The following is a 19,349-nucleotide window of genomic DNA, read 5'->3' as shown; positions in this document are numbered from 1 at the left end:
GTTTTGAAGATGCCAGTCCATATAGCTTAGTTTGGGTCAACTTTCAGTTAATATCATTGCAGGGCATTCGTCCCCACTCGGGTTAACTGCAGTGTACTAGCTACTCAAAATAACGTCATTGCAATCCATGTAGATCTTCAAAGGATCTCTTGCACTATGCTGATCTTTACTGACAGTCTGCTGTGAAAGGCCACAACGTTCTGAAGGGATATGCTAAATCCTTTGGTACACAGGGCATATTTCCAGGCCACCATGTGATGACGGGGGTGTATTTCTTCTTGTGGTCTCTAATGAATGTGAAATCGTTGGGCGTCCCTGAGCCCCCGCATTGATCTCAAGTGAAATGAAAACCAACACGTTGTCCGAAAGCATTTAAACCGGCAGAGAACCAACGTAGGGTTAACTTGCCAGTACAGATGAAAGAGGGAGCCCCTTGGACACTGGGGAAAAGTGTCTGTGGCTGCATCAGCATAAGTGAATGAAAACTCTCTGACTGATTAGTATACTAAACAGTAAAGTCAGGGAAATCGAGAGGGTGAGGGGTTTGCCTCTTCATCAACAACAAATGGTGTACTGACTCAAGCGCAGTGGTAGTCTCGACCCATTGTTCACCCGTTTTGGAATACCTGATGGTCAAATGCCAACCTTTTACCTCCCGAGGGAGTTTTCAGCTGTTATCTTGACTGTTGTATACATTCTACCTCAGGACAAGAAATATAACAAGCTGGCACTTAACCAACTGTACAAGGCTAGAAACAACCAGGACTGCTTTGCTAGGGCCGATTGGTATATGTCCCAAGACTCCGCCGATAACATTGATGAGCTAGACACCTCCGTCACCGGCTTCATAAGTAAATGCATTGGCGACGTTGTACCCACAGTGAAGGTTTGCCGCTTCCCCAATCAAAATCCCTGGATTAACACAGAGGTTGGTGCTAAGCTAAAGGACAGGACTATTGCAGACAACCCAGAGGCTACGGTTGAGGACAGGCACCAGCACCAGAAGTCCCGCTACGACCTCTAGAGTCATCAAACGAGCAAAAGGACAATATAGGAATAAGTTAGAATCATACTACATAGGCTCCAAAGCCTGCAGCATGTGGATGAGGCTATAGTCCATTACGGATTACAAAGGAAGACCCAGCCGTGATCTACCCAATGATGCTTCTCTTCCAGACGAACTCAATGTATTTTATGCACACTTTGATAATAACACCACCGTACCGTGCGTGAGGACCCCCACCGACTCAACAGATCCATAGACAACGCAATCTTAATTGCACTCCACACTGCCCTCACCCACCTACTGTGGCAAGAAAAATTATGTGAACCCTTTGGAAATACCTGGATTTCTGCATAAGTTGGTCACAACATTTTATCTGATCTTCATCTAGGTCACAACAATAGACAAGCACAGTCTGCTTTAAACTAATAACACACAAACAATAATACGTTTTAATGTCTTTATTGAACACACTGTGTAAATATTCACAGTGCAGGGTGGAAAAAGTATGTGAACCCTTGGATTTAATAACTGGTTGACCCTCCTTTGGCAGCAATAACCTCAACCAAATGATTTCTGTAGTCAGGAGTAATTTTGAACCATTCCTCTTTACAAAACTGCTTCAGTTCAGCAATACTCTTGGGTTATCTGGTGTGAACTGCTCTCTTGAGGTCAAGCCACAGCATCTCAATCGGGTTGAGGTCAGGACTTTGACTGGGCCACTCCAGAAGGTGTATTTTCTTCTGTTGAAGCTATTCTGTTGTTGATTTACTTCTGTGTTTTGGGTCGTTGTCCTGTTGCATCACCCAACTTCTGTTGAGCTTCAACTGGCGGACAGATAGCCTAACATTCTCCTGCAAAATGTCTTGAACACCATTCTTGTTTAGTGTTTTACGTATCGTAGACTCTTCAACAGAGATGTTAGCATGTTCCAGAGATTTCTGTAAATCTTTAGCTGACACTCTAGGATTCTTTTTAACCTCATCGAGCATTCTTCGCTTATCTCTTGCAGTCATCTTTGCAGGACGGCCACTCCTAGGGAGAGTAGCAACAGTGCTGAAATTTTTCCATTTAAATACAATTTGTCTTACCGTGGACTGATGAACGTCAAGGCTTTTAGAGATACTTTTGTAACCCTTTCCAGCTTTATGCAAGTCAACAATTCTTAATCTTAGGTCTTCTGAGATCTCTTTTGTTCAAGGCATGGTTCACATTAGGAAATGCTTCTTGTGAATAGCAAATTCAAGTTTTGTGAGTGTTTTTTATAGGGCAAGGCAGCTCTAACCAACATCTCCAATCTCGTCTCATTGATTGGACTCCAGATAAGCTGACTTTTGACTCCAATTAGCTTTTGGAGAAGTCATTAGCCTAGGGGTTCACATACTTTTTCCAACCTACACTGTGAATGCTTAAATAATGTATTCAATATAGACAAGAAAAATACAATAATTTGTGTGTTATTAGTTTAAGAACACTATGTTTGTCTATTGTTGTGACTTAGATGAAGATCCGATCAAATTTGATGACCAATTTATGCAGAAATCCAGGTAATTCCAAAGGGTTCTCATACTTTTTCTTGCCACTGTAGATAAGACGAATGCCTATGTGAGAATGCTATTCATTGATTACAGCTCAGTGTTCAACACCATTTGTCCCTCCAAGTTCGTCACCAAGCTTAGGACCCTGGGACGAAACACCACCTCCTACAACTGGATATCGGACTTCTTGACTGGCCCGACCCGAAGTGGTGAGGGTAGGCAACATCACCTCCGACACGCTGACCCTCAACACGGGGGCCCCACAAGGGTGTGTGCTTAGTCCCCTGCTGTAGTCCCTGATGTTGCTAGGTGTGATCACCGGCGACGATGAGACAACCTACAGGGAGGAGGTCAGTGACCTGGCAGGGACTACAACCTCTCCCCCAATGTCAGTAAAAACCAAGGAGCTGATCATGGACTACGGGAAACAGGGGGGAGAGGCGAGCATGTCCCCATACATCCACATCGATGGGGCTGCAGTGGAGCTGGTCTAGAGCTTTAAAATGCTCCACTAACACACGCACAGTTATGAAGAAGGCGTGACAGCGCCTCTTCCCCCTCAGGAAGTTGAAAAGATTTGGCATGGGCCCTGAAATCCTCAAAACATTCTACAACTGCACCATTGAGAGCATCTTGACTGGCTGCATCACTGCTCTATATGGAAAGAACAACGCCCTCGATTGCATGCCGCTACAGATGGTGGTGCGGACAGCCCAGTACATCACTGGGGCCGAGCTCCCTGCCATCCAGGACCTCTATATCAGGTGGCGTGAAAGGATGCCTCCCGAAAATTGTTAGACTGATGAAGATCATCAAAGGTAAGTGAATATTTCTAATGCTATTTATGATTTTAGATGACTCCAAAATGGTGGGTATCTGTATTGCCTAGTGTATTTTTCTGAGCGCAGTACTCAGATTATTGCAAAGTGTGCTTTCCTCGTGAAGCTTTTTTGAAATCTGTCACAGCGTTTGCATAAAGGAGATGTTCATCTATAATTCTTTGAATAACAGTTTAATATTTTATCAACGTTTATGGTGAGTATTTTTTGTAAATTGTCGTGCTGATTCACCGGGAGTATCTGAACATCACGCGCCAATGTAAAATGGGGTTTATGGATATAAATATCAACTTTATCGAACAAAAAATGCATGTATTGTGTAACATGATGTCCTAGGAGTGTCATCTGATGAAGATCGTCAAAGGTTAGTGCATAATTTTTGCTGGTTTTCTGGTTTTTGTGACGCCTGTCCTTACTAGGAAAATGGCTGTGTGCTTTTTCTTGTGTTGGAACTGTCCTAACATAATCTAACTTTATGCTTTCGCCATAAAGCCTTTTTGAAATCGGACAATGTGGTTACATTAAGGAGACGTGTACCTTTAAAATGGTGTAAAATAGTCCTTTGTTTGAGAACTTTGAATTATGACATTTTGTGGTTTTGAATTTGGCGCTCTGATTTTTCACTGGCTGTTGAATAGTGTGAACCGCTAGCGTCCCACCTGCCCAAGAGAGGATAACATGCACACACATGTTTACTGACTCTACACAGACGCACACACACTCACATACAATCAACTTTACGTTGCATCCACTCTGTTTATCATATATTCTGATGCCTAGTCACCTTAGCCCTATACATATCTACCTATCACTCCAGTATCCCTGCACATTGTAAATAAGGTATTGGAACTGACTCTGTACAGTGGCAAGAAAAAGTATGTGAACTCTTTGGAATTACCTGGATTTCTGCATAAATTAGTCATAACATTTGATCTGATCTTTGTCTTAGTCACAACAGTAGACAAACACAGTGTGCTTAAACTAAACACACAAATTATTGTATTTTTCTTGTCTATATTGAATACATCATTTAAACATTCACAGTGTCGGTTGGGAAAAGTATTAATGTCTGTACCTTTGTGTGTGTCTTCACAGTCTGTTCTGTTCCTTAATGTGTATTTTTATGTGTTTTTTTTAAATCAGATTTTTTTTAAATCAGATTTTGCCTGTTTTTTTAAATCTGCTTGCATCAGTTACAGTACCTGATGTGGAATAGAGTTCCATATAGTCATGGCTCTATGCAGTACTATGCGCTTCACATAGTCTGTTCTGGACTTCGGGACTGTGAAGAGATCTCTGGTGGCATGTCTTGTGGGGTATGCATGGGTGTCTGAGCTGTGTGCTTGTAGTTTAAACAGACAGCTCGGTACATTCAGCTTGTCAACACTTCTTACAAAAACAAGTAGTGAAGAAATCAGTTTCTCTTCTATTTTGAGCCATGAGAGATTGACATGCATATCATTAATGTTAGCTCCCCTTGTACTTTTAAGGGCCAGCCGTACTGTCTTAGGGTGTCTTAGAGAGAGGGACATACATGAGGGAGAGACGTCTGGGCCAAGCCCCAGAAATGCTGTCTGTCTGTTTAATCAGACAGACACATTACAAAACTTTTACACACTTAGGAGGACGCTACTCAAGCAAATCCTGCATCCCGGTTTCTCCGGTTAGGGTGAAACATTTATCTTATACTGCAAGAACATGTTTTAGCGCACAATAAAGGATTTTTGCAATGTGACAACAATAGGAAATGTGTGTTAACTCCAACATGTGCTCACCTAAAATGATAAACACAATTTAAGAGAATTCCAGAAATTTTCCAAATTCAAGAAAGTTACCGAAAATGTGAAGTTCAAGAGAATTTCCAGAGCTGTTTAAACCACACATGACTGAACAAGCATCGACTCCCTATTTGTCTTTATAGTCACAGTACTTCTCTAGTTTGGACTCCCCTCTCCTCCGCTTTGGGAAGAAAAAGTTAATGAGTGAACCCAACGACCCCAGGGCACACACACCACACCGACCGAGGAGGCACACACAGCGAGCTAATGGCTAGAGCAATTATATTCTGCCTGCATTGAACAGTGTAATTGAAATGATATGTCATGCAGGCTCCGCTCTCTGAAGAGGAGGTCTGGCCTTCCAACGCAAAGCAGCAGGCTACCATGCACCACACCCTCACCCACATACATTAGAGACAAATAAGATCAAATTGGTGGGGTAGGTGGGGGAGTCAGGAAGTGGGGGGAACTGAAATGTTTCCAGTCTCCCGGTCCATACTCCTCCGTTCTCCCTCGCGTTCCCCAGCGATGACTTGTTCCTCTCTCTGCTTACTTTAAGGAGAAGTCACATGTAATTTGTCATGAGGTTTTAATCACCATGTAAACTGGAGATCACGCAATATGGTTTCTCCCGTAATAGAGTTTTGGGGGGCCTAAACTTTGCTAGCTGTGCCTGGTTTCACCTTGGTATTGACAGCCAGGTTGACAGGGAGCAGACCAGAGCCCCTCTGGAGGCCACACAATCCCAGAGCTAGGTTTGGGCGGTATCCAGATTGTCATACCTTCATACCGACCTTGTGCCATCCCGGGATATTCGGTAATACTGGCACTGAACACAAGGGTCACTTATTTTCAAACCCCACTGAACCTCTCTAATCTGATGGTTAGCAATGCTAACAAGTACATGCACAATCCCATAGCAAATGCTAGCTAACTGCTAATGAACACATTTCAGAACTTTTTATACAGTCTCTGACAAACTATTTGCATGACAGGCAACTCAGCTCATAAAGTTATACAAGTAACTTAGAAATGCTATGCACAAAATACATATTAGTCAGCAAGGCTCTTGATCCAGATGGGGTTCTCTGCTGTTAACAAGAGAAGTTTGATTTAGCAAAAAGCTAACCACTTAGCTAGATAACTACCTACTAAATTAGCAAACCAAATGCACAACTGCAGAGCATTTAGCACATTTTAGACAGTTCATTAAATAGTCGTAAGATATTTTGCAGGTAAAACATTTAGTTGTGAATTCCATACTGTAGCTAGATCCCCTGGCACGTGCTGCACAATAGTGAGTGACTTACAAGGCTCTGGTCCCTCATTGTTGTGTGTTTGTAAACAAAGACCATGTGACTAGCGACTACCGGTAAGCTTCATAATGAAAGATAATGTGACAGGTGAAATGGAGAATGCAATATGCTTTATTTCCTAATGTATTGCACAAGTTGCCTGCAGGTATTTCCTTAAAAAGGAGTGTGGTTAAGCGGGTCATGTTTTGGAGGACACACCTTCACCTCTCCCGAGCAAGTTGGGGAGTTGCAGCAATGAGACAAGATCGAAATTGGGGAGAAAAAGGGGGGTAAAATACAAAAAATTTAAAATAATACATAAAAAAATACCTACAAATGTTCAAATGTATTAAAAAACTTCACAGAAATACAGTACCAGTAAAAAGTGTGGACACACCTACTCATTCAAGGTTTTTTATTTATTTTACTATTTTCTACATTGTAGAATAATAGTGAAGACATAAAAACGAAGAAATAACACATATGGAATCATGTAGTAACCAAAAAAGTGTTAAACAAACGAAAATATATTTTATATTCTTCAAAGTCACCACCCTTTGGCTCGATTATTTTTTTAACCTTTATTTAACTAGGCAAGAACACATTCTTATTTACAATGACTGCCTACCGGGGAACAGTGTGTTAACTGCCTTGTTCAGGGGCAGAACGACAGATTTTTACCTTGTCAGCTCAGGGATTCGATCCAGCAACAAATCGGTTACTGGCCTAATGCTCTAACCACAAGGCTACCTGCCTCCCCAAATGACAGCTTTGCACATTCTTTGCACATCCAGCCACCTGTGACTGAAGGAAAGGCCTAATATTGTTTAGTTGCCTTCCAAAGGCAGATCCACTGTCACGCGACAGGAGTGTGGAAGGAGTGTTTCGGCAATGGGGGCCAAATTAATTAAGTTTCCTTGTTAACAGGTTCCATAATCATCAGTGCCTTATTATTCCTGTCCTGAGCTGTTTTGGACTTGATGACAGTTGTAGGCCATACCGAGTTGATGTCATCTGCTCCTCCATAGGCGAGGGTTAGTTGGAAATGATGAATAACAATCTCCACAAGACACTGCGGTTGTTTGCAATATTTGCAGTTACATTTGTGTGTATTGTCAGGGGTGAATCCAGTGTGTCTTGAAGGGCAGGCCACATAATTCCCATGTCTGTGACCCAGACATACTGTAATGCCTGACCAGAATATGTAACACACACACGCCCTTAAAGGCCCACTGCTTCCAAACCTACCTTACTCAGAGAGAGGGGAGCCCTCCCTAAGTCCCTCCCTCCCTCCCTTGTATAGGTTACATACTCTCCCTCTTAGCTGCTGTGTTCTCTCTCACTGTGCAGTATCCCTTCTATACAGGCACTTTAGAACCATCCCTGGCTGTGTGTGTCTATGAGAGAGTGTAAGTGAATATCTGTGTGTTTTAGTGTTACCATCTGTGAGTGTGAGATGGAGAAAGTGCAAGTGTGACTTTCGAGTGGTGTATCCATCTGAGTGTGTGCTTGTGTGTGAGTGTGTATCCAGCTACGCTTGAGTGTGTATCCCTCTGTGTGTGTATGCCTGCATGCGTGTGTGCGTGCGGTATGTGCGATTGTAGGCTCACAGGAAAGCGAGGTTCCCCCTCCCTTGTGGTGTGGTGTGGTGCTGCCTGCTTTTCGCGCCCCCGTCGCGGAACCCCACAGGACTGGAATAAAAAGCAGCAGCGGTGCGTAACCGTGCTGGCAGCCCGCCGCCACCCTACCCCTCCCCTACACTCCTCCTCCATCCCTCTTTCCCTCCCTTCTCCACCCCTCCTTCTCCCTCTGCCCCTTCCCTCTCTGCACAGCGCTGAATGAATGAAGGCAGGCAGGAGCGCTCGTGCTGCGCTCTGTACTTTCTCGTACAGTGGGCTGACAGCAAAGTTTTGGCAGGGCTGAGGTGTTACCTAAAAGGGGTGAGCTAAGGTAAACGAGGCCCCTGACAGCGCCAGGCTAGCTACTCACAGGAGAGAAACCAAGAGGGTAAAGGGGGTAAAGGAAAGGCGGCTAGGGATGGGGATGGAGAAAGAGGATGGGTCTAGCGCTGGGGAAGGGGTTATAGGCTGGGTCTTAGGCAGGACTAGAGGCCAGGTCTAGGGCTGGGGCTGTTAGGTTGTTCATTGTTAGGCTGCATATAGGGAGGGGCCTGAGACTATGCATAAGGCTGGGGGACAGTGTCTCAGGCTGATGAAAGAGGTAGATTTTTGAACAGGACAATTTACATTGGGGGTGGGTAAGGTGCTGCAGCTGTTAAGATGTTTCACTACCAGTAGCAGGGAGAAAGGATGTTAAGGTACTTTGAATGGGCCCATACAAACATATCTGGTCTCTCTTTTTTTCTCTTGTCCTCCTGTTTCCCTGGTTATCTGCTGAAGAGTCTAAAGATAAACTGCTGGTCTTGACCAGTCATTAGAGAGCAATGATGATTTTACCATCTGGTATGTGTTGAATACTGTGCATGAATAAACACAGCCCTGACGGTGGGAAACAACCTGCCTGCCGCACACGTGTCCCTTCTTTTCTATACCCTCCTTATCTTAGCCTTACATGCTGACTACACCGGGCACGCGTGTGAGACGCCTGTGCCATTGTGCTTATGTTGATTTTATCCATCCATACCAGACGTGATCAGGACACTCAGGTTGAAATATCAAAAAGAACTCTGAACCAACGATATTAATTTTGGGACAGGTCAAAACACATATGAAACATTCATGGACATTTAGCTTGCTGTTGCTATCTAATTTGTCCTGGGATTGGAGTGTGGACCTCATTCATCTTTCAATCACCCATGTGGGTATATGCTCCTAAAAACCAATGAGGTGATGGGAGAGGCAGGAATTGCAGTGCATCAAGCGTCTAAAGTTATTTTTCAGCGCCTGGCTACGCAGACACTCATTGACGTGCGCGAGCAGTTTGTATGAAATGATTGAATAACATGTACAGTGGCAAGAAAATGTATGTGACCCTTTGGAATTACCTGGATTTCTGCATAAATTGGTCATCAAATTTGATCTGATCTTCATCTAAGTCACAACAGTAGACAAACATAGTGTTCTTAAACTGGCTTCAACAGAAGAAAATACGTCTTCTGGAGTGGCCCAGTCAGAGCCCTGACCTCAACCCAGTTGAGATGAAGTGGCATGACCTCACGAGAGCAGTTCACACCAGACATCCTAAGCATATTGCTGAACTGAAACAGTTTTGTAAAGAGGAATGGTCCAAAATTCCTCCTGACCGTTGTGCAGGTCTGATCCGCAACTACAGAAAACGTTTGGTTGAGGTTATTGCTGCCAAGGGAGTGTCAACCAGTTATTACATCCAAAGGTTCATATACTTTTCCCACCCTGCATTGTGAATGTTTACACGGTGTGTTCAATAAAGACATAAAAATGTATAATTGTTTGTGTGTTATTAGTTTAAGCAGACTGTGTTTGTCTATTGTTGTGAACTGGATGAAGATCAGATCAATTTTATGACCAATTTATGCAGAAATCCAGGTATTTCCAAAGAGTTCACATACTTTGTCTTGCCACTGTATGTGTACATTTATTTTGCGATCCCTGCGCATGCAACAGACCGGTGTGGTCTGCGTCTTAGGGCTCCTGTGAGATAAACACAGTGGAGGACAGAGTGGCCCAACGTTGTTTCCAGGTCATTTCAACAAAACAGTTCAATGTGATGACGTTAAATCCTTGTGGAAATTGGATTTGGAAAAAGTCATCAACGTATGGGAATTTTTGTCTTTTTCTCACCTAACTTTAAACCTAAATCCAATGTCATAGTGACTTTTTTGATTGATTTCACTTTGAATTCAGGTTAGTTGACAACTCTACCAAATGTAAATCAAATCTAGATGTTGAACTACTGTCTGTGCCCAGTGGGGAATGTGTGTGTGTGTGTGTGTGTGTGTGTGTGTGTGCGCGTGCGCATGCGTGTGCGGGCGTGCGTGCGTGTAAGGGTGTGTTTGTGTGCCTGTGTTTGTACATGTGTGTTTGTGCATGCGTGCGTGTGTTTGTGGCGGTTAGCCTCAGTGCAGTGAGCTCTCTCACTCTCTCTGGTGGGGTTCAGTATTTTGTGAGTGGACAGGACAGCCATGGGTGGGCAGGCTGGCTGAGAGACAGGATCGTGAGCCCTGCTGTTTGTCTTCGGACTTTTTGAAACTCACAATTATGTGATAATTACACATCTATAATTGGATATCCTTGATCTAGACTGCACCAAGTCACGCATCAGCCCCTGATTTATTCTGATTATCAAAACATACAAAGACATCATTCCTTCACAGACCACATCCAGAAACATTAAACTTCCGACTTTTCACTCTCCCACCGTCCCTCCTTCTTGCACTCTCCTCCCTCCTCCCCCCTTTGCCCTTCGACCTTCCTTTTCTGCGCTGTCTCTTTCTACTTTTAGCCTGCATGAAGCAGCAGATTTATGGCTTGTCCGGGGTATTCCTTTCATAGTCGTGCCATTGAAAGGGAAGAATAGACTGGAAAGGCATTCTGAGACAAGCTGTATTGGGTCAAGAGTCAATCTTAAATACATCATTATGGTTTGTTTATGCAAAAGATCAAGTGGTCTGATAGGGACAATTTACTGTTTCACAAATAATTTGACTGTTAGCGTACTTGGCTTTCAGAATATGCTAACTGCAAGGAAAGGTAAACCTGAACGCTTCCGTAATCCTGCCTTGTTATTTCTTTTGTAAAACTGTATATTTTTTTGTCTGAAAAATGTAACATTCTTGCTAGGCTAAGACATTCTAAAACACATTCTATCCCATTGAACATCACCAAATCATTCTTCCAGTTTATGGTAGCCGCTAATGACACTTTGTCATCGCTTCGCTTGCATCGCAATTAACTGTTAACGCGAAACAGGTGGCCTACCATAATAGTGTAGACGAACTAATGAAAAAGCAAAAAAAAATAAAAATACAACACTAAAGAGATAAGCAATTAAATGAGAGGAAAACGGTGAATGAAGAGCTGGGCCTGGTTTCCTGAAAGCGATGGAACTTAGGCTTCCGTGTGTTTTAATGATGCATCTTTCCTACAACGGCCGAGTATGTAACATGCATTTCCAAAAACACCACACAGAGAGAACGTTTGCTAAGTGCGTCGTTGAGGCATCGAAAGGATCGAAAGAAGAAAGCACTACTTTTGGATCAGTGTTCTCCCTTTACAATCTCACCTTAACATTCAAATTATTCCACAATACTGATGACAGATCAGCTCATAGAGCGATATCCCCTGTGGCTACAAATATTGAGGTGGCTTATTCCAATGTTTACCCTATAATAATGAACTAAATCAAGATTTGGCACATCATTACACATGATGAAATATATTGAGTCAAACATTACAGAGAGTATTGTACAAAAAAACGAATTAAATTAACATGAAATTGATTTCAATATCATTCAAATATACACTGAAGATCCATGTGCCTACACTGCAGGGATCATCAACTAGATTCAGCCGTGGGTCGATTTATTTCTTGAGTGAATGGTCAGGGAGCCCAAACAGATACTGTATACAATTTTACTTAAACATAATAATTTCAAACCTTGCTTACATTTGTATACGATCACATATACTTTATCTATTTTATGTGTGGGAAGACTTTGGAACAGATTTCCAAAATTAAAATCACTTGGAGCTGATTTGCTGGTGTTTTTACCGTCTTTTATGTTCAACAATAAATTTAAAAAATCTGAAAGCTTGGGGGAACATATAAAATTACCCTGCTATACTGTATTTATCTTTGAATACATTCAACTCGGTTTTCATTTGAAGCATCTTTCACTGTCACATTCATTCTGAAGTTATCTGTGGTCACAGAAAGACAGATAAACAACTTGATTTTGTGTTTAGCTGATATATTCTGTGTATAAAGTGACGCGGAAGGGCAAAAAAATGACGTACTTAGCTGTGGTTTAATAACGAGTGGTTTCAAGAGTAACTTTAGTAATGATGGTTTTTGGAAACAGCTGGGAGATCTAACGATGCTCCTACGAAAGTTCTAACTATGAATGTAGCCTTAAGATACTTTTGGGAAACGGGGCCCAGATCTGTTCCATAAATCGTGAGCAGCAGCAGCTTGGTGGTATGCGGGCCAAGGCCACACATACGGTGGAATCATAAGGACCATGTTGACTCTGCCTGAAGACGGTGCAGCTGCGACCCCAGTATCAAAGGGACTGCTCAGCTATGCTAAGACAATATGGCTTACCCATACTTACCTATCCCATCCTCCATAAAAACACGGTCAAGCATGTAAACACTTTTACATGGTTTCGGGACAGTAAATTACCGTGTGTCGAGCACCATCCGCTTCCAGAGGTCTATGTCATTTTAAGTGTTCTTTTTGCCAAGTGCTCTTATTAAACAAGGTATCAGCCTTTATGGACAAAGCCTGTGATGTGTAAGCATAGTGTGTTTGAACTAGTGTCGATGTGCTCTCTTATTTCATTTTTGGTTGGATTAACATGGATTTTTCAAAGAAGGATCTGGCAATGTATTGTTTGCTGAGTGTGCTGGTGGTCTCCACCAGAGATTGCGTGGATGGTGTTCTGGGAACATGTCAAATCTTTCATTCGTTCACTTCTTCTTTCCTCCCCTCTTTTGCAACCCTCCTTACCATCACCTCCTGCCACACCGGACTTCATTTACTATGAAGGTGCAAAGACTGCTTGTATGTACGCTTTCATTCACAACATGTGGACTGTATATTTGTAAAGTAATTAATCCCAGAGAGAAAATGTACGCAAGCATAACATAAACTTTCAAGTAATCATCAATTATATCGGTAGAGGATCAAGAAAATTCCAAGACAATTCCAGTTAGGCCTATTTCAGCATGTTTCTCAAAAGAGGATTTCAGTCCAGCAGGAAAAACAACCTATAGTGTACTTGTTCTGCTGGCTCTCCTTCTGTGAATAAATAAAGGTCCAATTTGCATTGCATGTTTAGAAAGAGAAAACCTTCGAAATAGTAAACCTGGCACAGGGAGACTCGAAGTATCGGAATGTGTTTGGGAAACCTACTATACACAGACCCCTTTCTGGGAACATGTCAAATCTTTCATTCGTTCACTTCTTTCCTCCTCTCTTTTGCAACCCTCCTTACCATATCCTCCTGCCCCACCGGACAGACATATTCCCTGTGTTTATAAGTTGGCCTGCATGTCATAAGCTGAAGCTAAGCTCCCTTTACATCTTGTAGAAATCATTTGAAATCCCCAACATTTTAGAGCTTTTAAACTCTTTCGACAGCTCTCTCTCTTTTCCACCACCCCTCTGAGCGCTGGAAACGGTTTGGTGCATGTCTGAATGAACAAGTGTGTCATTATTTTCCCTTAAGCTGACATGAAAGATATTTCACAACTTGTGAACTGGTGTTTGTGAGACACAGGGGTTCTCAGTGAGATATCATTGTAACAGTACCATGTGGCCATACAGGAGAAAAGTCCTGTTTTCTTACGGTTCTATAATGTACCGTGTAGGGCCGGCTGCCAGAGGAAGTCTGATTTCATTTTGCCTCAGGGTTTGTGCTGCAGAAATCTTTCCCTCTGGGCTGAGCTGAAGTGAAACTCGGAATGACTTGGAACACAATTAAGCGCCAAGTGGAAGGATCGATGCTGGAAAGAATCTCCCTCTTAAAACTTAATTCATTACTTTTCATTGCACTTGTGTCTGTTTTCTGTTGAAACATGTGCCATGTGACCCAAGGCTAGCTTGGCATGTGTTTGTTTTGTAAAACATATCACTGAAGAACAATAGGTGGAGTGCATGTTAGGACAAAACAGCAGACTTGTGGCCTTTCTGGTAGATTTGGCACTTTATTTAAGAGGAACGGGACATGGGTTCCAACCTGGTCAACGTACAGTAAGTCTATTAACCCTGTGTTGTCTCTCCATCTTTCTCTTCCTCTCCATACATCTATTCACTCACTTTCTCTCATTCTACATCTTCTGTCTCTCTCTTTCTTTCCCTCTTTCTCCTCCCATCTCCTGTAGGTGAGGTGTTAAGTCTGGTGGATGACCTGTTCTCAGGTTTGGGTTCGTCCTGTGTGGTGGCGGGTCGGAGGAATGGAGACCATCCTCACTCTGTGCTCTACTCGCTGGTCTTCAAGTGCCTGGAACCCGACAGCCTCTACAAGTAAGATCCCCCAACCTAAAATACTTTGGACCTGGGCCCGTATTCATAAAGCCTCTCAGAGTAGGAGTGCTGATCTAGGATCATGTCCCCGCTGTCCATGTAATCTTATTCATTATGATCTAAAAGGCAGAACTGATCCTAGATCAGCACTCCTACTCTGAGACGCTTTATTAATACGGCCCCAGATTTACTATGGCTTTGAAAAGTAGGCTAAACAACAAGGTAGAAATTAAAGATAAAATAGGACAAAAGACAGATGTTTTTGTTCTGTTGTTCACTTCTCTGTGGTAAGTGTTGCTGTTGCCCTTTATATCAACCTCAGAGACTGAGTCTGTTGAGTTGTTGCCACGTTAAAACCCTTCTCACCTCTACTGTTGTCTTCTTTGACTCGCAGCTCGTTCTAACCAAATTGACCATGCTTTCATGAGTTCAGAATTCGTATTACCATAAAAAAAACATTGTTAACCAGTGGCATTGTTGTAATTTTTACGTCTTTCCTAAACAAGAATGACTTGACAAATATCATCCGGCCAGCACCACATACTTTCCCTGAGTGTCTGTACTCCCATTGGCAATGGGACTTGTATAGGCCATGTTTTAATTCCCCCCAGCCAGAACACAGCTGGCTCGTATTAGGCGGGCGGCACATATTTTGGTCTCACCAGGGTGGAAGTGGTGGATGCTAGTATTATTGTTTCCGTTATTGTTCCGTTTGTCATGAGGCCTTTTGCAATGGAGGAAAACGTGGTCATGGTGAATAACGAGCATCACAACCAACCAACCGACCATCGTGGTGTTTGTGTCACACAGAAACTAAAGGAGACTGGAGCCATTGACCAGTTGGTCTGTCTGGTGCTCATAGTCTGGGGCGGTTAGCAAACAGTCAGACAGACAGACCACTCCTAATCCTTCTATAGACATGACAATTAGTCATAAAGACTCAGAACCATAGCACATTAAGCAGCACGGAAGACATGCATGGAGGAAACACACACACACACACACACACACACACACTGGCAGGTCAATCAGTTGCATGCACACGTCCGAACCCACTGACACATACTAATATGTTCAGCAGTTGAAGCACTCCTTCATTTATGGACAGACATAAGTACAGCCTTGAGTCCCTCACATGAGAATGTGTGAGGGGTATAGTCAACCCTACATCCCATTAGGGTTAGCAGAGAACAGCTGTTAGTAAACTTTGCAGGTGTTTCATTCTGCAAAGGGGATTCACTTAGTTGAGTCCTTGTCTTGGGTGAGTATCAATTTCGAGTAAAAAGAAAAGCCTATTAGTGGGAAAGTGAAGAGATGAAATTAAATCAGCTGTGTCCACATGGAGGCTGAGTCCACATGAATGTTCCATAAGCGGCCCTGCTGCCAACAGAGACTATGCTGTTTATGTTTGTCTGTGGCCCCGGGTAGCCTCGACAGACGCACGCTAAGCATGCCTTTATGAATCCATCATCACAGTTGGAGACTTTTATGTTGCGCTGTTCGGAGGAGATGTCAGAGAGGCAGTAAATGAGTCTTCAGAGGGTCCAGGGGTCTGCAGCCCGCCTTCCCAGGGACCATCGCTGTGATGTGCATTTGATAGCAGAACTTTGTTCTCCTTGGGTATAATTTCCCTTATCCCTCTACCTCTTGTCTCCACATCTTGAAATCAAGTTAGATGGGCACAGTGTGCTCTGAAACCAAACAGGCCCCAGATGCAAACAAAGAGGGGACACTCCGATCATCACACCGTGTTTCTCTCCTCTGAGCTCTCTCAACTTTTGTTTGGTGTTTTATGTTTGTGGCCCTGTCTAACTGTTTTTCCACCTTGTTTATTTTGGGAAGCGGGCCTCTGCAGCTGTGCAAGACACAGATAGGTCATTGGTGCTTATGTTAACGGTGCACTATGCAGAAATCGCACCGGCATTTTCTGTTTGCTAAAATTCTAATAGTTCGCCTAATTTTAGTTTATGTGACAAAACAAGCTATTTCTATGTGAATTTGGTCGGGTCCCCAAATAGTTACATATTGCAGCTTTAAACATGGGAATCGGGGAGGACTGTTGGGGGCAGCACTCCAGCAGAAGTCATAACAGCATGATTGTGAGAGTATATTGAGAGGGATGATGTATTCAAGCTTAAGGTAGAAGGAGATTCCTGTACAACCAGTTGCAACTTCCCTTTTTTCCTACCATCTGCCTTGAGCAACCTGGAGGTCAATCCAAACAAGAGAGAGATGAAGAGAGAGAGCTTACTAGACTGTGAAACTTGGAAGCCTCTGCTTCCGCTTTTCTGAGCATAGGGAGAGAGAACACTGCCTTGTATACGTCCACCTATACAAGGCAGTAGTGCCCACCTTCGCCCGGACCCTAAAGGACATCGCCCTCAACCGCAGCCCCAACACCTCACACAGGAGCAACAGATCAACAGACACCACGCCCAGACCAGCGAGACACTCGCCCAGACCTGCGGGACCCCCCCCGGACCTACACATAGAGGACCCACGCCGAGAGGACCTACATCCAGACCACAGCACCACCAGCAAGTCAAACACCCCATTTAGGCCCCCTCAGATCAGACCTATGCCCCTCCTGCTCACCCTATGCCCCCTACTCCCGCAAAGAGGGCCTCAACATGAAAGTCACAAATACGCCCAGGCTGTGAGCAGGCAAACAGGCCCAACCCCCACTCTTACACTAGCCCAAGCTAATGGCATGTACCTGATGCTCAGCAGGCTCTGCTCACACTTACTGGTCTGAGGCCAAACCACACGACCAACAACATTGGACACTTTATGGAACACAAAGCCTTCACTATCTCATCCTGGAATATCCAAGACCTGAGGTCATCTGCCTTTGGCCTAAAGAGCAGGAACCTGGACTTACCAAAGAAGAAATACAGACATTGCAATCCAACAAGAAACATGGTATGAAGGAGATGGACCCACTGGTAGTCCCATCCATCAAACTACCAGGTGTGAAACAGGGAAGGGACTCAGGGGGTATGCTAATTTGGTATAGAGCAGACCTAACTCACTCTATTAAATTTATAACAACAGGAACGTTTTACATTTGGCTAGAAATTCAAAAGGAAATGATCTCAACAGAGAAAAATGTCCTCCTGTGTGCTACCTATATCCTCCCACTAGAATCCCCATACTTTAATGAAGACAGTTTCTCCATCCTAATGATTTCCAGGCGACCCAAATCCCAGAACTGGACAAGAACCTGACACACTCAGCACACAGGGGGACAAACACCTACCTGGAGGTGACAGCATTCCCTCCCCCATATATCCCCCTAGGCACAACTACGACAACATAACCAGCAAAAACATGTCACTACTCCTGCAGCTCTGTCGCATGCGGGGTATGCACATAGTCAATGGTAGGCTTTGCAGGGACTCCTACAGTAGGTACACCTATAGCTCATCTCTTGGCAGTAGTACTGTAGACTACTTTATCACTGACCTCAACCCAGAGGCTGTCAGAGCATTCGCAGTCAGCCCACTGACACCCCTATCAGATCACAGAAAAATCTGTCTACTTGAACAGAGCAATACTCAATCATGAGGCATCAAAGCCAAAGGATCTGAATAATATTAAGAAATGCTATAGATGGAAATAAAGTAGTGTGGAAACCTACCAAATAACAATTAGGCAACAACAAATTCAGTACCTTTTAGACAACGTCCTGGACAAAACGTTTCACTGTACTAGAGAAGGTGTAAACTTGTCAGTAGAAAACCTAAACAGTATATTTGATCTATCAGCTTCCCTATCAAATCAAAAATATTCAAACAGAAAACCTAAGAAAATTAACAACAATGACAAATGGTTTGACAAAGAATGCAAAAACCTAAGAAAGAAATTGAGAAACCTATCCAACCAAAAACATAGAGACCCAGAAAACCTGAGTCTATGCCTTCACTATGGTGAATCACTAAAACAATACAGAAAAAGAAGGAACAGCACCTCAAAAATCAGCTCAATCTAATTGAAGAATCCATAGACTAACCACTTCTGTGAAAATTGGAAAACACTAAACAAACAACAACAGGAAGAGTTATCTATCCAAAACGGAGATGTATAGATAAACCACTTTTCCAATCTTATTTGCTCTGTAACAAAGAACAAACAGCAAAAACATATACATGATCAAATACAAATCTTAGATTCAACTATTAAAGACTACCAGAACCCACTAGTTTATCCAATTACTTTGAATGAACTACAGGACAAAATGCAAACCCTCCAACCCAAAAAGGCCTGTGGTGTTGATGGTATCCTCAATGAAATGATAAAATATACAGACCACAAATTCCATTGGATATACTTAAACTCTTTAACGTCATCCTTAGCTCTGGCATCTTCCCCAATATTTGGAACCAAGGGCTGTAAAGCCCCAATCCACAAAAGTGGAGACAAATTTGACCCCAATAACTACTGTGGGATATGCGTCAACTGCAACCTTGGGAAAGTCCTCTGCATTATCATTAACACCAGACTCTTACATTTCCTCAGTGAAAACAATGGACTGAGCAAATGTCAAATTGGATTTTTACCAAATTACAGTTCAACAGACCACGTATTCACCCTGCACACCCTAATTGACAAATAAACCAAAACAATGTCAAAGTCTTCTCATGCTTTGTTGTTTCAAAAAATCTTTTCACTTAATTTGGCATGTGAGTCTGCTATACAAATTGATGGGC

General features: G+C 43.1%; 1 protein-coding gene across 1 annotated transcript in view; it reads left to right on the top strand.

Annotated features, from left to right (window-relative positions):
- Nucleotides 1-19,349, top strand: part of LOC115204090 (astrotactin-2) — a 525,217-nt gene that overhangs the window by 463,055 nt on the left and 42,813 nt on the right. The window contains exon 20 of the mRNA XM_029769397.1: nucleotides 14,499-14,640. Within this exon, the coding sequence (XP_029625257.1) occupies nucleotides 14,499-14,640 (142 nt within the window). The remainder of the gene's footprint in view (nucleotides 1-14,498; nucleotides 14,641-19,349) is intronic.

Source organism: Salmo trutta, chromosome 12 (assembly GCF_901001165.1).
Source record: "Salmo trutta chromosome 12, fSalTru1.1, whole genome shotgun sequence".
In the NCBI taxonomy this organism is placed as follows: Eukaryota; Metazoa; Chordata; class Actinopteri; order Salmoniformes; family Salmonidae; genus Salmo; species Salmo trutta.
Note: the sequence above shows the minus strand (reverse complement) of the source record. Positions and strands in the feature narration are given on the sequence as shown.